The sequence below is a fragment of the Saimiri boliviensis genome, chromosome 2 (assembly GCF_048565385.1).
Source record: "Saimiri boliviensis isolate mSaiBol1 chromosome 2, mSaiBol1.pri, whole genome shotgun sequence".
NCBI classification, from domain to species: domain Eukaryota; kingdom Metazoa; phylum Chordata; class Mammalia; order Primates; family Cebidae; genus Saimiri; species Saimiri boliviensis.
Window position 1 is genome coordinate 201,958,432 of NC_133450.1, and position 26,651 is coordinate 201,985,082.

At 40.4% G+C, this 26,651-nt stretch overlaps 2 protein-coding genes across 8 annotated transcripts in view; both read right to left on the reverse strand.

The window, feature by feature from the left end:
* CTNNAL1 (catenin alpha like 1) overlaps positions 1-3,421 on the reverse strand; it is a 72,205-nt gene extending 68,784 nt beyond the window's left edge. Inside the window, exon 1 of one of the 2 annotated variants that reach the window (XM_039474649.2) lies at positions 3,167-3,421. In XM_039474649.2, coding sequence (XP_039330583.1) covers positions 3,167-3,307 — 141 coding nt within the window. In that variant the 5' untranslated portion in view covers positions 3,308-3,421. The remainder of the gene's footprint in view (positions 1-3,166) is intronic. The other variant, XM_039474648.2, reaches the window with a different exon arrangement.
* Positions 3,422-5,126: 1,705 nt separating this feature from the next.
* TMEM245 (transmembrane protein 245) overlaps positions 5,127-26,651 on the reverse strand; it is a 105,117-nt gene continuing 83,592 nt past the window's right edge. For all 6 annotated transcript variants that reach the window (XM_003925248.4, XM_074395139.1, XM_010335987.3 and 3 more), the window contains 3 exons: positions 25,211-25,385; positions 21,835-22,029; positions 5,127-10,384 (listed from right to left, as the gene is read on the reverse strand). In XM_003925248.4, coding sequence (XP_003925297.2) covers positions 10,339-10,384; positions 21,835-22,029; positions 25,211-25,385 — 416 coding nt within the window. In that variant the 3' untranslated portion in view covers positions 5,127-10,338. The remainder of the gene's footprint in view (positions 10,385-21,834; positions 22,030-25,210; positions 25,386-26,651) is intronic.

Genomic DNA, 26,651 nt, shown 5'->3' on the forward strand with positions numbered 1-26,651 from the left:
TCAAGCCACCCTCTCACTTTTTAGCCTCCTGAATAGCTGAGATTAGAGTAGCTGGGATTATAGTCACCAGCCACTGCGCCTGCGCTTTGTTATCAGTGTAGAAAAGTGCAATTGATTTTAGTATCCTATACTCAGCTAACTTGCCAAACACTCCCAATTTTTATAATTTACTTGTAGACTCTTTTTTCTACATAGGTTATTATATCACATTGAGACTTTTGGTTTTTCCTTTCCCATACTTATTCCTTTTATTTCTTCTCCTTGTCTTATTACACTGGCTAGGATTTCTGGTGCAGTTGAGTAGAAGCTATGATAGCCGGCATCCACTCTTGTTTCTGGCTTTAAAGGAAATGTTTATTTTAAATTTGACTGTTGCTATGATGTCAACTAAAAGTTTTCTGTAGATACTCTAACCGATTCAGGATTTTTTTTTCCCTAATACTAGTTCCCTAGGTGCTTCTTCTTATTATTAGAAGCTGAATTTAGTTGAATGCTTTTTTCTGCATCATTGCTATAAAAATATATCTTTTCTAATCTGTGAATGCAAAAAACTGTACACATTTTTCTAATATTGATATAATCTTGCATTCTTAGAATAAGGTCAGTAACCCAGGACTTTTCACTTGGAGAGTCAAAAGAAGCTAGATGTTACTGGAACAGAAACTATCTACTTTAAACTGTATAGTGCCAGTCCTACTTGTTTATCTCAAAACCCTGCCTCCTCCATGACATCACAGCTGACTCATCCATGCCTTCCCTGAGCTTTTAGAGTATGTACCATTGATGATAGTCATTTGATGCTCTGCATGTGCTATTCTATTCATGACCTACCTACTAACTAGAATATAAGCCCCTCAAAAAACAGCAACAAATAAGCACACAATAATTCCTTGCTTAAAATGCTTAAAATATCCTTGCGGATGAGATGGGGAAACATGAGGTAGGTAATAATACAGCATTCTCAGAAAATGAGACTTTTGGACATATGAGTTTTCTAAAGAGCTGCTGTTTTAATCTCCTAACACCAAAACTTTAAAATCATTCTAAATTGTACTTCCCTGCTTTGTTAATCGAGTATTCTGGCCATGCTTAATACACTTGGGTTTAACTTTTCTTGTTAAGGACAGTCAATTATGAAGAATACCAGTTATGAGGTTGTGGTGGAAACATAGCTATAGATACACAATGTGTGGGGTGGATGCAAAACCTCAGCTGTGACCTTGAACAAGACTAACAGGAAAAAAAAAAAAAAAGGTGGGTGGTGGTGGTGGGGGCGGGGGGCAGGCATTCTTCCCCTTTGGCATTGGCCTCTAACTCTCAGCAGTGATTTGTACTTTTCTTCCTCTGCTCTCCTACTCTTCTCTGGCTTCTTTTACCCCAGAATTACGCAATGGCAGAGTTGTAAGACTGATACATTTTTAGCAGTGATACTGTGAAAAGTTGCCATTTCTCCAGATTACAACCTTCTAGCTTGTTTTTCATTGTGTACTATCTTTTTTTCTGGACCTCATTGCTGCTTCTAATCTCTAGAGAAGACGCAGCATACGGTGTAGCAAAGAGAACCATCTGGAGCCAGGGTACCTGGATTCAAAACCCAGTTTTGCACTTACAGTTGAAAGCCCTAATGACAAGTTATTTAACCTCACTATTCCTCAGTTTCTTCACCCATACCATAAGAATGTATACCTACCACACATGATTGTTATGAAAATTAAATAAGTTAATATTTACAAAGTACTTAGAACCTGGCCTACCACACAGTATGCATTACATAGGTGCTATTTAAAAAATGGATAAAATACTATCGACTTCAACTCCACCACTGTCTTATCTCTCTGCCTCTTAAAACTGTTTCAGTATTTCTCGTTTTGGTTGTGTTTGCGCTAGTGGAGACGGGAAAAGGGATGGGTCTGACATTACTGAGGGATCCCAGCGCCCCTTCCCACTGGTCAGAGCCTCTATCAGACACATAGGGGAAAAGGGAGGGAGAGTGTCAGGTATATTCATCACTGCTCTGTTAGCTATGCGAAGGTGAAGAAAATAGAGATGTTTATTTAACTAGCATAACAGAAATCCAGGGACATGTGTGACTGCTGTTTTCAAATATTTGCAGGGCTGGGCTGGAGAAGAGATAATAGCATTTAGAATTCTATGCAACAGCTACAGGCTCCCCTTCACTAAACATGTTTAAGCAGGGTACTGGTGGCCAGGTGTCAAGGATGCTATAAGAATTTTTAAAGTCAGATAATCTTTCAGATTTCTTCTGCCTCTAAAGTCTTGGTAATCCTAGTATGAGTCACTAAGTGGTTACAACCTACGTGTGAGTCACACATCGCCAATGCGCTCCCGAAGGCACAGAATTCACTCCCCACAGTGCTTGGCATCTTACCACAGACCTAAGTGAGGAATTCTAGCCCTGGAGCTGCATATAACCCAGCTCAGAAGAACAAAAACTTTCCTAAAACTCAGGGCGCCAGTTAGCTGATCAGCAAATACAATAACGCGCACATCCCAAACGGGACTTGGCAAAACGGTGTGCATCTGGATTAACTGCCGGACAGTCTCACGTCACTTTTCCACGAGGCCGGACAGACGCGGGCAGAAGTGAGCAGCAGCAGGTTCAGGGGAAGGGGCAGGGTGGCCGGGATGAATGGGAGCCCGGCGAGCTGACCCACGGCGGGGAGGGACAAAGGCCCGGGGAGCGTATGCCGGGCGGGGAGCCCGGGACCGGGATGCGAACCGGTGATGAAGTTGGTTAAGCCGCGGAAACGAGGAGGACCCTAAGTGCCAGCGGGGGACGGGGGACGGGGCGCGGAGGTCCTCCCTGCCTCGGGTGCTGGGATCGGCCGCTCGCCCCGCGGAGGGCGCCTCGCCCGGCCAGGGGCCCCAGAAGCCGCAGCCCCGGGCGCAGGCCCGGCCCCCGCGCCCCGCAGCCTCCCTTGCTGCCGGGTCCACTCAGCCCCGCCGCCGGATTTCGGACTGTTCCAGTCTCCCGCCGCCGGGGCCGGGGCCCGTCCAGGAGCCCCACACAGTCGGTCGGACGACGCCGCAGTGCCGGCGCGGAAAGTGGGGCAGCCGCTGCCTCCCGTCCGGTCGTGCGAGCGGCGGCCGCCATCGCGGGCCGCGGCGGGAGGGAGACGAGGGGCCGCGCCGGGCGCCACTTTACCTGAGAAACCAGCGGGAGCAGCGTCTGCTCCACCGAGCGAGTTTTGATCTCCAGTCCCGAGTCCAGGGCGAAGCCCGAAGGGCCGGAGCCGTACACGGCGCCGGCGCCGGCAACGCCGGCGGGTCCGGGAGAGGCGGCCATGGCCCTCGGTCCGTCCCGCAGCCCGGACTCCGCGCCACTGCGAGCCCGCCGCCAGTCAGCCCACCCGCTCGCGGCGGCGGCGACAGGACACCCGCGCCGCCCGCCCCGCGCCGCCGGGGGCCCGCCCCCTCAGGGCTCCGCCCCCAGCCGTGCGCCCCCGCCGCCCGTATCCCGTGTGGCCCCGCCCACTCTCGGCCTCAGCCCCGCCTCCACACTCCAGTTTTGGGTGGGTTCTCTGCAGCCCCGCCCCCTAAGCCTGGTCCCGGCCCCGCCCCGCCCCGCCCCTATCTCTTGTCAGGCCACTCTTCCAAAGATTCCAGACACCATCTCCCCCCGCTGGCTAGGAGAAACAACACAACCTGAGTCTCCCACGGCCACATGGCCTCCTCTTACTGGGACAGACAACCGTCCCCAGCAAAGCTTCCCGTCCTCTCGACAGGTAACTCACCCTAAATCAGCTCTGAATTCCCGCAAAGGTTTCTGGAAGCTGTGCTGGGGTTGAAACTAGTAGAACAAAACCAGAATCAAGTCTGTCGGGAGGGGCCTTTCCCACGGGACCGGAATTCCAGTGGTAATGTGTTTCTGGGGCTTCTCTGGAAGGCCCCATTTCCACTCCACCTGCTTATTCTTTTCCATGTATTTCTCACAAACACTGTGAGCTAGATTGAAGGGGGAACATTTGATCATGCAATATTTATGGAGTATCTGGGTATTTGGCAGGAAGTCAGTATATCTTTCAGACTACTGTTTAGACTTACTGTTCAAAAGAAATTTAAATAAAACATGAAAAAAATCTCATCTGTTCAACAGTACTTCTGAAAACTACTTTTCAAGAGTTTTTTTCCTAGTGCCAGGCCCAGAGCAGTTTCTTCATAACTGTTCATTACATGAAAACCTTCCAGAGAAGACCCAGAAACACATTACCACTGGAATTCCGGTCCCACGGGAAAGTCCCCTCCCGACAGACTTGATTCTGGTTTGGTTCTACCAGTTTCAACCCCAGCACAGCTTCCAATAGTGTGTATTTCTGACAACCCACTTAAGGGGAAGGATAAGAATCAGTTCTGTAAGCACGACCCTGAGCTCGCAGAGCCCCACGATGGGGGCGGGGAGCTGAAAACTCCTACCCTAAGGTCTCCAGGAGCAAGGCCAAAAGGAGAGGTTGTCAGGAGTATGCACACTGTGAAGGAGTTCCAGGCTTAAGCAAGACTGAGAAGCATGAAAAATGTTTTGTGAATTATCATATCTACCAGTGAGAACCTATCAGAGTAAAAAAGAATCTGAGGCTGCCCAGTGCACTCGGACACCTTGGCCTGGATCATTTCTCCTTCTATAACATCACATTCATGAGCCGGATATGATCAACCTGAGGCATCAAAAAGCTCTTTCCCAAGCATCATTAAAAAGTGTTTCGTGGTGTTTCCACCAGTCACTTCAACTTCATCCATCTACCAGTGCTGTGCAGCTGTCTTTGGTATTGAAGACGGCCAAGCTTCAGCTTCTTTTTCTTCAAAAGGCACAGGTCCTTAATCCAATTTTTTCTTCCAATTCTTACTTCTCAGCCAACCATCTCACTACTTCCTTACCTACCACAAGGCCACCTTGCCCTGTGCACGGAGGGCACTTGATCTCTTTAAGGCGACCAGTGTCCACTCTCCAGACACACACAAAGTTGACAGTATTTCATAAGAATTCAGTGTACACAATGGTGCTAGAGGAAATGGCAAGATACAAGGCCTAAGAGACAGATGGATTCATGAAAGTTTGGCTTCACATAAGATCAAGTTTTTCAACAGAGAGGAGATTGTTTACCACCTGATTCATTCAACACTAGTAATTTTATTTCAAAATATAATTTTTTACATTTACAAAGAAGTTACATCAGTAGGTTGTCAAAGCAAGTTAAAGCTAAGAAACAGCATTCGTGTGAGAATAGAGAATATTTACTGTTATATTCGAATATTCTTTACTTTCAAGTTGCCTCTCCTTTGCCTGAGAACCCAGAGATGATACATTTTCAAAAAGTTATGTAAGCAATTACAACTCTATATCCAATCTTAGTTCAAAATCAAATGGTATTTGAAATACATTCCAGTCACCTAAATAAGTGGTACTGCAAAGGGCAAAGAAGGGTTTTTGGGGTGGCTACAATGAGAGTTACATCTGCTGGGTCACTGCAATAAAAAAGAAGTGGTATTTGATAACAAGCCAAAATTATCAGGATTTGCTTCCGTATTTTTCACTGTAAAATATAAAGCTGGCAGAAAGCTAGTAAGGAACCAGGTGTCTAGTAAAGCACTCTGGACTTGGAGTCAGAAGTTCTGCAACTGAATTCTGGCTCCATCATTTTGTGATATAAACTTAGGGGACTATCACCAACAACTTTTCAGAGCCTCCAGAGTTCCCCCATCTAAACAACAAGGATAATATTGTCTATCTCACAGGGCTGATACAAAATGTGTCTGAAAACTATAAAGTGCCATACAAAAGCATTATTAAAATGTAGTATCAATATATCACCACTGTATTTGCACATTAGTTGATCCTTGAAAAACCTGCAAAATTAAACACAAATACTGATTTTACACACCACAGGTGGAAACGAATCTCTATACCTTAAGTACAGCTCTGAAGAGCAAATATGCTTGCTTTCTAGTAACTCACTAAACTTCAAGATTTATTACAGACTGCATGGTACCACAGTAACAGATCTGCCATTTAGTATTTCCATAGGGATGTCTTCTCAAAGAGCTGTAAACCTGATCGAGGGCCATGTTTCCCAAAGTCCTTTGAGATGCTCTGAGGAATGGAGAAGGGAAGTGCAGCCTAAGGTCAAACACAGTCTCTGTCCGCTCTTATAAATTCACAATGTATAATAGCATGTTCAAAACTTTACAGAAAGGAAACAAACTCAGCATTCCTTCATTTTAATTGACCATGGAATCTCCCACCCACAATACACACATACTTTTTTTTCTCTTACATCTATTAACATCTCTTGGAACTACTGCTATAAGGAACACATTTTGCCAAAAGCTGCTCAACCATGAGCAAAAGGAAAGAGAAGTAAAACACGGACTGACAGAAAAAAAGAACTCTATTCTACTCTGAATTCTGTTACCAGTTGGCTGTATGGCTATGTCAGACAAGCCACTTAAACCTATGAATGTGTGTCTTTCTCTAGAAAATGACAGGACCACCTCATTTTAGAAGGCCCATTCTAGCACAGAATTTCTATAACTCTAGTAGACAGAACAACTTGATTTATAATTCTCTTAAACTATCAAAAATAACCAATCAGTGGTTGCAGACAGCATGTATTTTTCTTTTTGCAGGTTCCCTATAATCAGTAAGTAATAAATATATTTTGATGGCAGAAAGTTGCAAGACAAGAAAATAATAAAAATTAAAAATATTTGTTTTTAGCTGGAACTAGCATTTGAAGTATGCTGCCAGAGGCTTGTTCCACTGTAAAATGGGCAAAGTCCTACTGTAATATTCTTATAAGGGTCTTAGGAGGCCCCTCAGAGGACACTGCAAGGTCAGGGCTAAAGTATGAGAAGTCCTAAGGGTTTTTTTTGTTTGTTTTTCTCCTACAAACCCTGAGGTTGAAAGCTCTGGATAGCTCACCTAATCTAATCTAACCCCTCATGGCCTGAATTTCTGAGTATTTCTTACCCAGTAGTGACACATTCCTCAGGCACTAATATAACCCAAATGGAAACCACAGGTCCTAGGGAGTCCAGATAGGTCACAACGGTTTCATGTTAAGATCAAGGTGAGCCAGAAGATCTCATCTGCAAGCCATTCAGTAGCCCTTTAACTGTAATAAGCAGCTTCCACTTTCAAACGCTACAGAGTCTGTTTACACACAGGGTCTCCCTGTAACATGATGGATTTCTTCCTACTGTCATGGGTCAACTCACACTAGTCTCAGAAGTCAAGGGAAAACTCTGCCAGCTAACCACTTCTTATCGAAGAAGGTGTGAAGAAACCTCACAATTTTAAAAATAACTAAGACCGGCATGTAAGGTGGTCTGACAGAGATCACTTGCAGGAACAGATACTGAGAGAACTTTTGAACCCAAACAACATTCACATGACATGGAATTCATGCTGAAATCCCATGCCTTCTTCTCTCTCAGCAAAGGGGCATACCTGTGTGGAGAGCTTGTATTTTCTGCCCTCCCCTCCATTCAGTTTACAACTGAATAGTGAATGTGAACTTGAAACTAATCTTTAATAAATCTATAAAATGCAAGATATGATGACAAATTTCTGTACTCGGTTTTTACTGAAGTGACTTCTCCTTCATCAATGTCCTGTCTGTTCCTGGAGAAACTTCCTCTGTGGGTCAAATTCTAACTGAGAGTCTAAAGGCAGGTTATCTTTTAGACTTGAGCTTAAAACTCCTACCTTTTCATACCACTTGATCTCTGTTGCCCTGTGAAAATTCTGTAAACTTTCCTCACTGCATCTGAGGAAGCATGCTGGGATGCTTCTTTCTGGTTCAGAGGGTTCCAAGATGACCTCCCCAGCTGGTGGACCTTCCTAGTCCTTACGCTGTTGCTGTAGCAATGGGCAGTTCAAGTTTCCTGATCATGGCTGTAAAGCACTCTGGGGCATCTCTGCTCCTGATATTTCCGGGTAATATTACATCACTGCTGCTAATTTTGGTAGCTCTATTCTTTTAAAGCCCTGTAAGAACCTGATATTTATGCTAATAATTATCCCCCAGCAACAAACATTAACTCTAGTTTTTTGTAATATCACTTTATACAGCTAAAAGCACTTTGTATATGCATAGTAACTCATTGTTTGTCTCTTATGAATATGTGCTAATTACAGCTATAAATAATCTATACAACAAAAACAAACAATTTCTTTTTTAGCCTTTTAATGCAAAAAATTTAAATTTAGTATTACATACGATCTGGCTAAGAGCAAGAGGCCTTCTTATGAGCAATCTCCTTCACTTTGTACGGTGCCTGGCATGGAGCCTAGAGTTTACCAAACTCTCAAGAAATGTTTTAGTGAAGGAATGATTGACTAAAGAAGACAATGAGTTACTTACTAAGTGACCAAATCTAATACTTAGTGGAATAGTTGACTATAATTGCTAAAGGATTCATAACAGAAATGAGGTCTGTATGTAGTCTATTGCATATAGTCAGAAGACCTCATGGTAGCCTTTTCTAAATGAAATTTGTCTTAAGTAGTGTAAGAATAAATTTAAGCTAATTATAATTATCAGTGACTTCTTAGGAAGATGTTTTAGAAAAAATTATTAGAATTTCTACCTTTAAATACTTTCCAAAAAGGAAATCTTCAACACTTAAGAACCACCCGCACTTTTTCCTTTGGGACAGAGTTTCACTCTCTCACCCAGGCTGGCGTACAGTGGCGCCAACCTGGCTCACTGCAGCCTCAACCTCCTGGGTTCAGGTGATCCTCCTACCTCAGCCTCCTTAGTAGCTGGGACTATAGGCACACTACCAGGCTCAACTAATTTTTTGTAGAGAGGGGGTTTCGCCATGTTGCCTAGGCTAATCTTAAACCTCTGGGCTCAAGTGGTCTACCCGCCTTGGCCTTCCAAAGTGCTGGGATTACAGGCGTGAGCCACCACCTACAGCCTGGCCAAGAACCCTTTTCTCCTCCACATTCCCTTGGGAGAAGAGGATAGGCCTGAGGATTGTTTTAAACAGTAGCAAGGGTTCAGTTAAGAGCAACAGTCCACTCCCAGCCCTGTCATATGCTATAAGACAAGTCTTCATTCATAACAAATGGATAGCAACACCTATTCCGTAACTGGGAAAACTGCATACAATATTTAGAAGAAACACGAGTGCAACAGAGTCTGCAGACAATGGAGTCAAAGATCTGAGGCCGAATCTTACTACACTTACGACTTTGAGTTGGTCATTTTTCTGAACCTTAGCTTCCCCATCAGTGTAAAACTGATGTAAAATAACATAAAGTTATATGAAAGCTGATGTGACATACTTGTGAAATAATATGTGCAAAAGGACTTTGTAAAATGTAAAGCACTATGCTGGTTGTTGTGATAATTGAGATTTTTTTTAAGTTGCAATTCAATTCAACAAGCATTCATTCAGAGTCATGTGCAAGGCACAGTGCTAAGAGATGGGAAAATACTACATAAATATAAAATTCTGCTGAAAACTAACTTATTAGCAGAGTTCCAAATAATGAAACAGGGATACATTTAACAAATCGGAGTATTGCTACACCTGAGATTTTTCACTTAAAACATTTGGATGGAGAAAACCTAATAACAGCATGAATTTTATCATATTGTTACCTTTCATGGCAGCTTAATAAGTATTTTGCTTCAATGCGGTCAGCCATGTTTTAGAATTTTGCAATAGTGAACAGAGCATGAAGAGAAAAGGAAGAGGAGGAAGAGCTTCAGTCTTTGTATCTCCTAGGGTTACAACATAAAACTGAACATCAAATAAGCCACCTCATCCTTACACTTATGATTTATTCTTTCTTAAAGAGGGTACCATACATTGTGTGAGAAGGGTAGAAGACTCATTTTTCCTCACTCAACTACACGCTCAAAAGTGAAAGCCCGCTTCCTGAAAAGTGACTGTCTTAGAAAAAGTTTAACAATAGATTTCTTAAACCAAGAAAAAAATTACACCATATATAACAGCAGGTAGTTTAGAGTTCTTAAAATAACTTTATAAATACATAATACAGGTAACCAAAGTGGAAAAATTTCAAGCCATGGAACCAGTGTATAAAATGAAACTTTTCAAGCCATCTTAGCAACAGTTAAGTGAGCAAATCACCAATTCTGAACTCTCAAGCTGTGTTTTAAAATACAAAGCAGCCTGCAGCAAGTTCTCTCTTATCCAGACATTCTGTAAGTAAGGCCAGGAGGCTTCTGCTTCTTTCCTGGGTTCTGCTTGCTAGGCACAGCTGAAAGGGCAGAAGGCCACAGCTGGGCTGAACTCACTGTCAAGTTTGCACTTCCAAGAAAAATCACTGCAGAGGAAACCATGTCAACCTACTGAAGATTTCAGATCTTCAGAAATGTCACGGAAAGTCCTAAAAGAAAAAAAGACAGAATGATTAGTTGATTACCATACAACAGTAGCTTATTTTTTAAATCTTTGGAGCCCTGAAATTATATAGTCACTATTTTTTCTTAAGATTTTCACTGAGTATTGTTTAAAAGTTGGCTAGTTGTTGCTTGTTCTTTATTAACAAGAATGCCATATTTTTGCTGGATCCATTGTCCAAAGGACTATTTCCCCAGAATCCCTTGAAAGTACACATGACCATGTGACTACACTTTGGTTAATGAGATTTAAGTGGAAGTGTGCAAATTCTGGGCAGGTCCTTAAAAGAGAAGAGCAATCTTCTTCAGCTCTTCCACCTTGTTACTGGCTGAAAGTGGATATGATGATTGATGTTAGAGAAAAAACAGGAAGAGACCAAAGATTAAACGCTAAGTGGATACATTTTATTACAAAATAGAAACTGTAATCCAACAGGAAGTCCAAGCTCTGAGAGATGTGATTTAGTGCAGGAGAAATGGGGTAGGTCTTTTCATCAAGTGACCTTGTACTTATACTGTTTCTGACCCACATTAAACAAGCTAAGCGAATGATGTTATTGACAGGCAGTATCTGTGCTGGATGAAGGTGGCTGAGCTGTATACGTGTGCCTGGCTGCTGCATACATGAGGTGTCTATCTCAGGACTGTATAGTAGCTAGCTTGCTTTTGCTACATAATTTATATGTCTGAGCTGGGATAAGTTACCTAGTTAAATTTACATCTGTGCTGGCAGCCAAATGGCCGGGTCAGAATTTATCAGTGAACATGAGCTCAAGCACCCACATTAGACAAAAATGCCTCATACCAGTGTATCATGATAGAGGCTGGGACCAGATGTTTATGTAACAGTCATTCAAGCCCTGGATGGCCTACCTTCTTTTACACAAGCAAGAAATAAACTACTAGCTTGTTTAAGTCACTGTTATTTTGAGTCCTATTGATGATGGGGTTTTTGTTTAGTTTTTGGTTATGTACAGCCTAAACTATCTTAAATGATACAGATATAAAGCACAGTTTATTATCATTCTTTTAGATAGAAGTTATATTGCTCCTTTACAATAATACCACATATTAGAAATACAGAAAAAATTTGACTTTGCTTTTTTTTTTTTTTGAGACAAGGTCTTAGTCTGTTGCCCAGGCTGGAGTACTCTGGTGTGCTATCTCGGCTCACTGCAACCTCTGCCTCCTGGGCTCAAGTCATCCTCCCACCTCAGCTTCCTGAGCAGCTGGGACTACGGGGAACATGACACCATACCCAGCTAATTTTTGTATTTTTTGTAGAGACAGGGTTTTGCCACGTTGCCCAGGCTGGTCTCGAACTCCTGAGGTCAAGTGATCTGCCCATCTTGGCCTCCTGAAGTGCTGGGATTACAGACATGAGCCATCATGCCCAGCCTCAAATAATTTTAATGTTATAATAAAAGTTGTATTAGTTATATAAATAATATAATATATAAGTGATAAATTACATAATTATATTTATAAGTTAAATATGTTAATTTATAACTCATATTAAGTGATAAATTACATAATCATAAATTATAATGATGTAAATTATATTGTTATATTAATTTACAACCACATCACTATACTATGTTTTTTCTTTATATATACACACACATACACTGTTGTTTCTTCATTCATATATATATATATATATATATATATATATATATATATATATATATATATTGTTTTTTAAAGAGAGGGTTTCACTCTGTCACCCAGGTTGGAGTGCAGTGGTGTGATGATGTAATCGCAGTTCCTGGGCTCAAGAAACTTTGGGCTCAAGCGATCATCTCACCTCAGCCTCCCAGGTAGCTGAGATTGAGGTATACCTAATTTTTTTTTAATTTAATTTTTTGTAGACACAGGGTTTCTCTATGTTGCCAAGGCTGATCTTGAATTCCTAGCCTCAAGTAACTCTTCCACCTATATCCAGTGCTAGGATTACAGGTGTGAGCCACTGTGCCTGGCAGATTTTTTTAATCATCATCAAATAAAGCTAATTTTATTTAATAGCAATAACCAACTCTTGGTTATTGTCAACAAATTACTCAAATTTTTAATTAGAAATAGAGCTAAAGGCTAGACAAAGTGGCTCACACCTGTAATCCCAGAACTTTAGGAGGAGACTAAGGTAGGAGAATTGCTTGAGGCCAGGAGTTTAAGAGCAGCCTGGGCAACAGTGAGACCTCATCTGTAAAAAAAATTTAAAAATTATCCAGGCATGGTGGCATGTGCCTCTAGTCCCATCTAGTTGGGAGGCTAAGGTCGGAGGATCACCTGAGCCCAAAAGGCTGAGGCTGCAGTGAGCCTATGTCATGCCACTGCAGTCCAGACTGGGCAACAAAGTGAGACACTTGCCTTAAAAAAAAAAAAGAAATAAATAAATTGAAGTAGAATATAAGGTAAGTGTTCCAAAACCTTAGGGAACAGTTCACAGTAGTAGAAACTAAAGATAACAAAAGCTTTCATTAGGTATAATCACATAAAAACTCCTAAAACAAATAATCTGAACTTCAAATGTAATTCCACAATCATGCCTCCTCCCTTATTCCTTTTCTCTCCTGACTCTCAATTCATACAAATACTTAGGAGGCTCAAGGGCAAGGCAGAGATCAATTAAAGACTAATCTTGCAGCACGCAATGAGCAAAGTACTTCAATATCAAGGAGGACAGAGGTAAAATGTTACAGAAAAGAAATTACCCTCAAGGATGTTCAGTTATCTCAAGGCTCTTTCAAGGATGGTGCCCTAAGCCTCTGGACCTCTGAAGCACATCTTTACAAGCACAGCTCTGCTTTCAGGAACTGTGGGTCTCCTGGCTATGGCTCCTGAGGCTTTGAGAGGGTACGTGTGACATGAATATACCAACCATTTTTAAAGATGCTGGCTGATCTAAGAATTGAAATCAATTTTCTTTCCTTAAATATTTTTATCCTCTGAAAAAAAGTCCAAAAGTGAAGATTTGTATAGACATGTATGTTTATATGCATTAATATCTATCTTAACCTATCTATCTATCTGTCTGTCTGTCTGTGTCTGCCCGCCTATCTCAAATCAGTATTTCTCAACCTTGATATTTTTCTGCATTATAGGATGCTTCACAGCATCCCCAGCCTCTGTCCACCTAGAATGACAATTGAAATTACTCCAGACAAAATGTCTGGGGAGAAAAAAAATCACCCCTACGCTCCCGTCAGAACTATTGCTCTAGATAGCTATTTTTCAGTCTCACCAAGTTTGTGATTTTACATTTGTCTACAGGCCAAGCTGGCTGCTGTCTCAGAATATGAATTTCCAGGTAGCATTTAATTCTGAAAAGCCCTGGAAAATCTTTGCAAGCAATAGTCAAAACTTGGGTAATACTACAAAGTATTTTCTAATGCCCAATGGGGTTCTTTGACATCTTTTCAAATTTCTGAGATACCTGCAACTTTATATCTACAACTATTCACTTCCTTTAAATTATGAATGAAGATTTCTGCCTCAGGGCAAAGACACATGAACTAAGATTAAGGCTGTTCTTAGCCTCCTCACTGCTCTCTGTTGACAAGTAAGTTTAGCTGTAATCTTGAAATTGATACTTAATATTCAATTTTGTCTCCAGGCCAAGAAAGCCTCCAAAAGGACTCAGGAAAAAAACAAACAAACAAAATGAAACACACACAAAAACCCCAACAACCTGAAGCAAGCTTAGAAATCAGTTACTAAGAGTCTTCCATCTCAATGTCATCTCTTAAGTAGATAGGGTGTTAGGGTGGTGGAGCGAGGGGTGTGTGTATAGAAATAGAACCTTACTGAAGTAACAGTGATCTTGAACAAACCTCTAATTATCTCCAGGAAAGCACTATCTATAGTCTAGAGATGCAGAAATGATTTCGTTTTTGGTTTATTCCAGAGGCATAGCTCTAACTCAGGCGTCCCCAAACTTTTTACACAGGGGGCCAGTTCACTGTCCCTCAGACCGTTGGAGGGCTGCCACATACCGTGCTCCTCTCACTGACCACCAATGAAAGAGGTGCCCCTTCCTGAAGTGCAGCGGGGGGCCGGATGAATGGCCTCAGGGGGCCGCAGTTTGGGGACGCCTGCTCTAACTAATCAGCAAAGCTCATAAAACTATAACTCTGCATTGGAGAGAAATAGAGATAAATACTGCATGATACTATTTTCTGAAAATGTTTGACATCCTATGTAAACCATCTGAATATAGTAGTCTTTCCCAAATTATGAGGATTATTATTCTGCAAGGAAGCACAGTTATAGAATTTCTTATCTAAGAATAAGCAATGCAGACTGGGACCACATGTAACTGGGGGACTAGAGGACTGTTAACATTTTACACCTCCTTTCAGAGCAACAGGGATTGTGCAGTGTAGCCTCTCACTATTCTTTGCTCTTTGAAAATACTTTGGTATCTGCTTGCCCCAAAGTTCCAATGAGATCTTTACAAATTATTTCACCCCCCACCCCTCTTCCCTCCACGTAAATGTTTAAATCTTTTATGATCTAACAACTCAAGACTTGTTGACTCCCAGTCTTCTAGACATGCAGAAAAGTTTTGGATGCCTAAAAGTTACAACTGACTAATTTAACTTACTTAGCTGGCTCCCCAGGGCTGAGTGTATGTTTCCTACACCTGCACCAGCATGCAATCCTGTGACAGAGCACATGCAACCACTATTATGCATATCCCTTCCCTTCCAACAAACTTGGAATAAAGTTCTAAGGCTAGGGTTTACTGTATCCCATCCTCTTTTATCAGCCTCAAGGTTGTATTGAAAAGTCCTTTTTATCTAATCTGCTTTTGGTTTCACTAATCCACATATTCAATAAAGCTTCACCTAGCACTTTCTATGTGCCAAATATTATGTTAGGAGTGGTAAAACAGTGGTAAACAAGTTAGATATAGCTCCCACTTTCAAAAAGCTTACCAACTGGTGGGAAAGACAATGAATTAAACTCACATTTATGAAACACAAATTTAGTTCCAACAGGAGAAATCTAAGATACTACAGGGACACAGCAAGGACTTCTTACCTAGTTCAGAGTTTCAGTAAAGTTTCTCATAAAAAGGGTACTTTGAGTACAGACTATGATTCTGGATTTGCCTAGAAGGGAAGTGGTATTCTTTAAGGAGGGCATAACATTGCAAAGATGACACTGCCTTCTGGTAACTAAAACAAGTTCAATATGGCTGAAAAATAAAATGCAAGGCACTTAGCACAGGATGAATCTGGAGAACAGACAGAAAAAATGCATGAGAAGTCTGACAGGGCAAATTAATGTGTCAACTTTATCTTGAAGGCCACAGGAAGCCGCTGTGGGAATTTTAAACAGCAAGAGAATAGAATATTTATGCTTCAGAAAAACCAGAGAGGCTGTACTATGATGAACAGACTAGAGGCAGGAACCAGTAAAGGCTGCTGAAGAAATCCGGGCAGTGGGTCACACCACTGGGAGTAAAGAGGATAAAGAGATTCAGGAAATTTTCAAGTGACAGAAAGTAAATCAAATGTACTCCCTTCCCAGCCCATTTACTCTCTTTTCCTCAATCTTCTAATGTCGAATGACAGCGAGTACACCCCAACTGAAATTCTTAAGGTTGGCATAAAGATCTGGAGAAGTGCAGGTGGTTTATGGAGAGTATCTTTATATCTCATTTTGCAGAGACCCAGAAATGGGGTTTCACCATATTGCCCAGGTTAGTCTCAAACTCCTGGACTCAAATGATCACCTGCCTTGGTCTGCCAAAGTGCTGGGATTACAGGCATGAGCCACCATGCCCAGCTGATACTCAACTCTTAATATGAGCCAAATACCTTTAATATCTGATAATGTGGTTCTGTTAATACAGGCTAGTGCCCCTTATCTGAAATGCTTGGGACCAGAAGTGATTTACATCTTTTTTGGATTTTGGAATATTTACATTAGACTAACCAGTGGAGCACCCCAAATCTGAGAATCCGGAATCCAAAATGCTAGCCAGGTGCAGTGGTTCACGCCTGTAATCCCAGCGCTTTGGCAGGCCAAGGCAGGCAGATCACCTGAAGTCAGGAGTCCGAGACCAGCCTGGCCAACATGGTGAAACTCTGTCTTTACCAAAAACACAAAAAATTAGCCGGGCATGGTGGCATGCGCCTATAGTTCCCGCTACTCGGGAAGCTGAGGCAGAAGAATTGTTTGAACTTGGGAAGCAGAGGTTGCAGTGAGCCAAGATTGCACCACTGCACTCCAGCCTGGGCGACAGAGTGAGACTTGGTCTCAAAAAAAAAAAAAAAAAAAAAAAAAAAAAGGTAGAATCCAAAATGCTCCAATGAACATTTCCTTTGAGCATCACGTTGGCACTCAAAAAGTTTCAGATTCTGGAGTGTTTCCAATTTGGGATTTGGGATGCTCAACATGTATGGCAAAGGTAGAGGGATTTTACAGATATAATAAATGTCCCTCATTAGCTCACTTTAAAAAGAAAAAAGAGATTATGCTGGGTGGCCTGGGTCTAATCAGGTGAGCTCTTCTTTCAAAAAGCCTAGGGATCAGAGACTGAAGTTAGAAAAATACTGCTGGCCTTGAAGAAGCAAAAACCCAGATTATGAGCTCTGCCTCTAGGAGCCATGAGCCTCAGTTATACAATTGCAAGGAAATGAATTGTGCCTACAACTTGACTGCTTGAAAGGGACCCTAATCCACAGATGAAACCTCAACTCTGACTGCAGGTTGTCAGATGCTAAGCAGAGAACCCAACCAAGTTTTGCTTGAACTCCTGACCCACAGAAACTATATCGTAAATGGATGTTAAGCTGCTAAACATGTAATTGGTTACATGTCATACAAAATATAAACCTGTATGCTAAAAAGGTACATTCTACTCTAAGGAAATAATACCTCAATAAAGGAGACTGAAAAAAAAAAATGTACAAGTAGAAATGGAAACCTCTATAGTGAGGTTACAAGTTGAAGAAATCACCCAGAAAATGGAGCCAAAAAAGACACTAGTGAAAAAAGACAGAAAGGATTTAAAATGTGAAATGCCCAGTCCATGAGGGTTAATGTCAAAATAAATTCAATTTCTGAAAAAAGAAAAAGAAATCATGAAACAACTCAAGAAAAATGTCAGAACACCAGAACCAAGTTTTCAGTTTTAAAGGTCTTAGCAAGTGCCCATCAGGACAAAAAACATAGGTAAACAAAAAGATCCTATATGTCTTCAAACAGTTAAATTAACAAGAATCAATAATAAAAATTGTTTCAGACTTAACAACAATCCTAGAAGCTAGAAAACAATGAAGGAATAAAGAAATGTTAAAGAAAAAATTTCAAGTATAGAATTCTCTAAATAGGAAAGCTATTGGATTAAGTATGACATTAGGAAAAGCTTTTCACATAGGCATCATCCCTCAAAATTTACCACTGATCCATATTTTCCCAACAATTCTGTAAGAGGATGTGCTTTACCGAAAAGGAATAAATCAAGAAAGAAAATTATATAGGGCATAAGAAATAAGGATTCCAATGCAAGGGAGAGTTGAGGGAATACCCAAGGTGACGGCTGAATGGTAAGCCAAAAGGACAGCACTCTGCTGGAGCAGAACAGAGCACTCAGGAGGGGCTTCTTCAGGAACACCAACTATGCCTGGTGCGGCTGAACATACCAAGAGGAGAGGTGAGTGCCTGGTGCACGGCTGAGGTGGGATTAGTTATAAGTACGCTGAAAGCATCTTTATTAACTCAAGAGAAAACAAAAGTCATATGGATAAAGAAATATTAGAATATATGGCAAGGATCAAATACAAATATAATTTAAAGTCATAATAATGTAAAACCTGAATAGTGCTCTAACCAGTATCACAGTTTGTTTTGGTGGAATGGGTAGTGAAAGTTAACGACTCACCTTCCAAGTGGGAAGTTACTAGATGATGCCTACACATGACCAAATCAGAAATAAATATGTCATTTCAAGATATGGAGGTAAATATCAAAATAATTAGGATCAAAAAAGTGGTTCGTCTTAGACAAAGGAAGACGACGAAGAAGGCAAAGGTCTTATTTTTCACTATGAGCTTTGTAGAAATCTGGCTCTTTAAATGACATGCATGAATAACTTTGAAAGACAAAGGCTTTATGGATCCTCACATTATCTTTTTCTACTCCCCCATACCACATAAGCACTTTGTACTTTCAGAAGGAGAAAGGGTTAATAAGGTTTATTACCTCTCAAAAAATTATTTCATTTAAGTTGCTTTTTGAAATAATTAGCTTTTTGAAATAATTTTTACCTTAAAAACTAACTCTTGCTTTAGTAACTTCGAATCATTAAGTATTTCTCAAAACAACAGCAAAATATTGATCAATTCGCTTTCTTCTTTGAAGTTGCTGAGCCCATGGAACAGAGCCGCAAGTTAGCAAGTGCTTTCCATTGCTTTCAAGCACCACTGGCTTCTCAGGTATCTGAGCACTTGTCTTTAAAAGGCCAAGGCAGAAAAAGATATCATAGTGTCACCACCACCAACTGGGAAGACCCTTGTCAAAATCACCTAAGTATCTCTCCTTTTATTCTTTTGAAAAAGCTGATTTTCCCCTGCCATCAAGGAAGGATCATGCTTTGGCTAAAAACGGCCCTCTAACCAGCTCTAACTCAGAGACTTTACTGCATTTGTTCTGAGTTAAAGGACCATGTCTCTCCTCACAAAATATAACATTAAAAACAAAATTAAGCAGAATCATGTTGTTAAAGAATTTTACATAAAAGCATAAATTATTTTCATTAAATGCATTGTCAGAACCAACTTGTCAATGACTCCTTGATTATATGAGAATACTGATGGCAGGAAAACTAGTGTTTTCCAATTGCAGAGAACAAGGACAATGCCATATTGTTTCTGAAAAGTTGATCTTTTACTTTTTATTCTTAGACTGTCCTTCTTACTTTTTTATTGTTAAAATGTAATTTCTGGCACATGACACAGAAAACTGTTTTTAAGTATCCACCTAAACTTAAAACCAGATGTATAACCAGATATTCCTCTTCTAGGTATATGTCCAGCTACAGTAAGTACTGTGTGCATGTCCATCAAAAGACATGTATGAAAACGTTCATGGCAAAATAAGAAATTTTTTTTTTTTTTTTTAATAAAGTTCTGCCGGGCATAGTAGCTCACGCCTGTAATCCCAGCACTTTGGGAGGCCAAGGCAGGTGGCACTGGTCAGGAGTTCAAGACCAGCCTGGCCAAGATGGTGAAACCCTGTTTCTACTTAAAAACAAACAAACAAACAAAACAAAAAAACTAGCCAGGCATGGTGGTGGGTACCTGTAATCCTAGCTACTTGGAGGCTGAGGCAGAGAACTGCTTGAACCCAGGAGGTAGAGGTGGCAGTCAGCCAAGATCACACCACTTCAGTCCAGCCTGGGTAACAGAGTGAGACTCTGTCTCAAAAGAAAAAAAAAGAAAGTTCATAGCATCTTGAATTATAACGTTCATAAACTGCAAACTACCCAAATAGCTATTAGTCCTATAATGAGATTGTAATATATTCATGTAATGGAAAAGAAGACAATAATGAAAAAAGAATGAACAATAAACAGAGAAAAAAATCCAACAACATGAATGAATCACACAGATACACTATTGAGCAAAGAAGGCTGACTCAAGAATACCTCCTATGTGATTTCTTTTATATGATGTTCAAAAAACAGGCACAACTAATGAAAAGTGACCACAGTTAGAGTATCAGCAGGCAATGGGGTCTGACTGGGAGGAGACAGGGAGAAGCCTTCTAGAGTAATAAAATTATTCTATATCTTGATATGGGTGGTGGTTACATGGGTGTGAATATTTGAAAAAAATCAAATTTTCTATTTAGATATACATTTGGCTATTCAGATATACATTTCACCATATATAAATTATACCTAAACAAATTTAAGAAAATTATGAGACAATGGGAAAATTCTTCAAACACTGTAATTTATTTTATGAAACGCCAGTGACACCAGGTAACAGGAACAGTTATTTTAATATCTGTATTTGCAAAATAACAAGTTGCAACTCTGTATTAGTATCCCAAATAATTTTTTCCCAACTTTGTATTTTTAAAATGTATAAACTGAAACCTACACAAAATTGAAACACTAGTACAATTAACAACCATATGTCCTTCATCTAGATTCACCAATTGTTAACAGTTTGCTATAGTCACTTCCTCTCTCCCTCTCTCAGTTTTGGCTGAACTGCTTGAAAATAAGTTGCAGACATCATGACACTTCATCCTTAAAGGATATTCTTCTACAGAACCAAAGTATCATTGGTTATGACTGGTTATCATTGTATCATTGGTTATCAATGTATCATTGTTAAATTGGTTAAACGAAGTTTATCATTGATATTATTTAGCATATGGTCCATGTTCAAATTTCCCCAATTGTTCCAGTAATAATCTTTACAGATTCCTCCCATCCCCCATCCAGAAAACTATCTCAGACTCATGCATTGCATTTGGTTGTCCTATTTCTTTTTCTTTTTTTCCTTTAAGAGAGAGTCCTGCTATGGGGGATGAGTACCCAGGATGGAATGCAATGGCATGATCTCAGCTAACTGCAACCTCCGCCTCACAGGTTCAAGCAATTCTCCTGCCTCAGCCTCCTGAGTATCTGGGATTATAGGCACCTGCCACCACATCTGGCAGACTTTTTTTTTTTTTTTTTTTTTTCATTTTTAGTAGAGATGGGGGTTTCACCATGTTGGCCAGGCTACTCTCAAACTCCTGACCTCAGGTAATCCACCCACCTTGGCCTCCTGGGATTACAGGTGTGACCCACCACATCTGGCACGGTTGTCCTATTTCTTGAGTCTTTTTCAGTCTGGTATACCATGTATCACATGGTATTAATATTTTTTAAATTTATTTTGGCTTCTCATGACATTAACAATTCTCACCCAATATAGGTCTTTTTTTTTTGAGACAGAGTCTTGTTCTGTTGCCCAGGCTGGAGTGCAGTGGCACAATCTAGGCTCACTGCAACCTCTGCCTCCAGGGTTCAAGCAATTCTCCTGCCTCAGCCTCTTGAGTAGCTGGGATAACAGGTATGTGCCACCACACCCAGCTAATTTTTGTATTTTTAGTAGAGATGGGTTTCCTCCATGTTGGTCAGGCTGGTCTTGAACTCCTGACCTCAGGTGATCTACCTGCCTCGGCCTCTCAAAGTATAAGCCACTGCTCCTGGCCCCAATATAGGTTTTCAATTTTCCTGGTACATGAAACCCAAAACTCTCCCAGTGATTTTTATTTACTTAGTGTCTTCTGCAACCTTTATCATAGCATTAGTACCCATATACCTTTATCCTGACAAGTCTGGATGAAGCTATTTATCAAATACAGACACAGGACAGCTCAATGTTTAAACAAAGCTTAAGATTATTCTGCTTTAACTCACCGCTGACTCTGAGCAGGCCATGGGGTCTGGTTTGGCGTGGGCACTGAATTCGTGGGACTCACTAGCATGGCACTATAGATATTGGAAGCAACCACAAGTATGCAGAGAAGAATGGGCCCAATGATTGCACCTTCCAGGCCTAGGTAGTATGCTCCACCGGCTACTGCCAAGCCTGTCAGGTAAGGATGGCCACCTCTGGAATAAAGAGCATACCAGTTAGTTCACAACCTTTAACACATAAAAACTGGAAGAAATCTGAAATACATTTCTAATACAATGTTCATTCTTTAATACACTATGTTTTTTAGTATATTATCAGCTTTCTTTAGATCTTTCTTTAGATCACCATGATGCATATAATTGAACATTACAATGATATTGAAACGCAGTAATTTTTTTTCCTATGGGTGACTAGTACCTCTGTTTGTAGCTCCAGGAATGAAAGAATAAAGTCAGCAATGTTAACAGCTATCTTATACCCATTACAGGTGCCTGCCTATAGTGGGTTAATGTTGGCTTAGGACTGGTTAGGAGTCACCTGTTAAGTTTACCTCCATCAAAGATAATTAAGTGAGCACAATTTAGCATGTAATTCAGTTAATTATGCCTTTTTTTTTTTTTTTTTTTTTTTGAGACGGAGTTTCGCTCTTGTTACCCAGGCTGGAGTGCAATGGCGCCATCTCGGCTCACCGCAACCTCTGCCTCCTGGGTTCAGGCAATTCTCCTGCCTCAGCCTCCTGAGTAGCTGGGATTATAGGCACGCGCCACCATGCCCAGCTAGTTTTTTGTATTTTTAGTCGAGACAGGGTTTCACCATGTTGACCAGGATGGTCTCGATCTCTCGACCTCGTGATCCACCCGCCTTGGCCTCCCAAAGTGCTGGGATTACAGGCTTGAGCCACCCCGCCCGGCCTAATTATGCTTTTATAAGACAACAACAGTAGCATCCCTGTTACTCATAGGTCAGGCTTTAGCAACCTCCTAAAATACCATTTTTAACCCAGGTAATGATAAAAGGCCTCCTGAGGAAAATCTCTGTCACAAAGCCCAAGATTTCTATTTCACAGGAGAATCAAAAATGCCCTCCAGCTTATTACAGTATCGCTTACGTAAGTGGAATGAAATAAAATAGAACACAGCAGCATAGCACACTGATAATGAAAAGAAAGGACCACTGACATCAGAAGGACAGAGAAATAAATCACATCCTGTTTGTTTCTAGTTTTAAACATGAGATGAGAACAATTCAAGTGAGGGGCAAATAACTAAATATCCTGGAAAGATGTTCTATATTACAGTTAAAACAAAGTAAGACTTGTGGAGAACCAGTCTTCAAGGAACCAATATGCTATATTGACAATGTGTTTGTCTTTCTCATTCCAAAAAAATGATTAGGGCAGTATTCCATGTTTTCTAAGTAAACTTCTTCCCTAAACATCACATTCAAGGAAATTATCAAAAATGCTTAAAGCTTTTTTTTCACTCCGTCACCCAGGCTGGAGTGCAGTGCTGCAATCATGGCTTACTACAGTCTCGACCTTCTGGGCTCAAGTGACCTTCCTATGTCACCCTCCTGAGTAGTTGACAGGCATGTGCCACCACACCCACGTTAATTTTCGTATTTTTGTGGAGATGGGGTTCCACCATGTTTCCCAGGCTGGTATTGAGCTCCTGGGCTCAAGTGATCCAACTGCCTTGGCCTCTCAAAGTGGTAGGATTACAGGCTTGAGCCACCATGCTCAGCTTTAAAGCTTTAAAAAAAAACAACAACACATGAGCGAGTTTATGAATAAAAGTGTACCCTATTAAAAACTAAAACAATTTATGCCAAACCTTTCATTTTCCAATGACAATGTTTAAAGACAGTATTTTAGGTCAGGCACGGTGGCTCATGCCTGTAATCCCAGCACTTTGGGAGGCCGAGGCAGGCAGCTGGGGTCAGGAGTTCAAGAGCAGCCTGGCAAACATGGTGAAACCCGGTCTCTACTAAAAATACAGAAATTATCTGGGTGTGGTGGCACACCCCTGTAAACCCAGCTACTCAGGAAGCTGAGGCAGGAGAACGGCTTGAAGCTGGGAGGCGGAGGTTGCAGTGAGCCAAGATTGAGCCACTGTACTGCAGCCTGGGCAATAGAATGAGACTCCGTCTCCAAAAAAAAAAACCACAGTATTTTATTTTTAAGATAAAATCACATATAAATCTTTAATTCCAGCTATAAACCTTAATATAAAATTTATAGCAAATTTTAAATAAATAAAAGTACTTAAGTATAAATCATACTTATTCCTGCTCAAATATCAAGTGTTACAAACTAGTTAACCACACTATGATGTTCAGCTTTTTAATTTTCTCTCTCAAGTTTTATACATAAAAGTTCCCGTAAGTCTGGCTTATGGAGTTGCTTGTTTCTTTTTGCTCTGGAACTCTGGGGCTTCAGCATTGTTCAATATCAGTTATCATCTAACTTTCAGCCTAGATTTTCATAAGCAATGTGAATCTGAATACTTGACTAACTGAGAACTGGCTTGATTTACTTAATGCAATTTCTAAAAGAGACATCAAAACCTATAGAAACAGACATTTATTTATTGTATTATATGGCTAAAGTATTGATTCTGACTTAGATTTAACCTGTATTTACCATAAAACCATTCTAATTCTATCTTTAGAGAGCTCTGCTTGCCAGAAATTTACTTGCTGAGATTTGGTTTCACGTGGAAATCCTCAGACATACAATCTAACATTTTCTCCAAAACCAAAGAAGTAATAAAAATAATGATTAACTCTTCATTGTACTTGAAATATTTGATGTATATTGGATCATAATTCTTTTCTAGGTTAAATGTCACTATATCAAGAGAAAATTATTCACAATTTGATTTTAACTCAGGACATCATATATTAATATTATAAATAAATATGTAAATAAGAAAATTGGCTGGGCATGGTGGTTCATTCCTGTAATCCTAGTGCCTTCGTAAGTTCAAGGCAGGAGGACTGCTTGAGCCCAGGAGTTCAAGGTTGCAGTGAGACATGACTGCACCTGCATTCAAGTCTGGGTGACAGAGATATTGACTCAAAAAAACCAAAGAAAAAAAGCTGCTCTGGAACTTTGGAGCAACACCAACCAAAAAAAAAAAACAAAAAAAACAAAAAAAAAAAACACCGAAAATATCATGCCTTGTCAACAATATTATTTTAAATTAAAATTTCATTAAATCAGTGGGAACACAAAAGATTATTTCACTGAAAACTCCTACTACCAGTTCTTTTGTACAACCCAAGGGGAAAAAATCCTGCTTTAAAAAAAACAACAAAAACCAGAAATGCCTAAATGATTCACTAACAACTTAAGAAATTCTGTGGCTTACATACCCTGATATGTCAGAGTAAATTGCAGTATCTACAAAGTATGTTGGCAAGAGATGAAAAATCAACAGTAAAATGGCCTTGCATCCTAATCCTTGTGTCAGCCACAGGTCTAGAACTGCAGGTACTGCTGCCCAATATGTCCCCAGGAACGGCACCGCTCCAAGGATTGCTGCTAATGCTGAAAAAAGAGTAAAAGAAAAGCAACTTAACATCATCAGCAAAACACCAACAAGCAACAGAACCTAAGCAGTGGCTCCTCCTCCTTAACAATTTCCAACAGAACAAGTTAAATACTCACAAATCAAATACTAGGGAAATGATATACCCTATCTAACTGAATTTTCTAGCTAAATAAAGGCTCAATATCTTAAAACGTGATACTAAAAAACTTTCTAAGTATGTGCTTTATTTATGGATCTATTCTTAAGCAATAAAATTTCAGGGTTCTGCAGTTGTTACTCTCAATCAGTAGTTAATATACAGTCCTATAAATACAGCTACAGAACATGTATCAAAACTTGCATTGATTGCAAAGCCCAATCAGAAATTAGTTTCTAAACCTCAGCATATTCTTTACTTTGCTTCTTTCTAATAAAAATAAACAGAAAAAAAATCCTGAGCTGAAAGACCCTGCTTCAAGGTCATTCCCTTCCAGAGCAGTATGTTCAAGCAATCTTCCTCCATCTGGCTTCTCTCCAGGTTAAGAGTAAAGCAGATGTAGCATCTAGTTCTGGTCCTACCAGAAGCCAGGTACACGACCTTGGAAAACTGGTCTCTCATCTATACGGTAAGACTACCACCTACTCTGCCCGCCTCAAAGGGTGCTGGCATGCCAGAGGGTAGGTTAGTAAAGATCACAGTAGGGAAGAACGTTAATGAACTTGAAAATGTAGAAGGAAGGAAGCACAGACAAATGGGAGAAGGGCAGCTGGTGGTAGAGGCAAATGTGAAAGGCAGAGATATTTAGGAAAACAAGCAGCGCTAGAAATAAAGGAAGAAAAAGTGGAAGAAGCATCATAACAGATCTTAAGAGGTATGGAGACAGCTTATGTGCCCTCAAAAGCAATCATCTTGCCCTGGGATATTATCCCTCATGGACAAAGCTATTTGGCAACGCATTGCTCCCTGCCAATCAGTTCATTCAAACATTATTTAAAGCCAATTATGTGCTAGGTGTTATGCTAAGTGCTAGAACATTTGTTCATTTAACAAATATATATATTTTTAATTTTAAATTTTTTTTATTTTTTAAAAAGACGGGGTTTCACCATGTTGGTTAGGCTGGTCTTGAACTCCCAACCTCAGGTGATCTGCCTGCCTTGGCCTCCAAAGTGTGTGGATTACAGGCGTGAGCCACCACACCTGGCTCATTTAACAAATATTTCAGGCAACTGGTATGGTTTGGATCTGGGTCCCTACCAAAATCTCATGTCAAATTGTAATC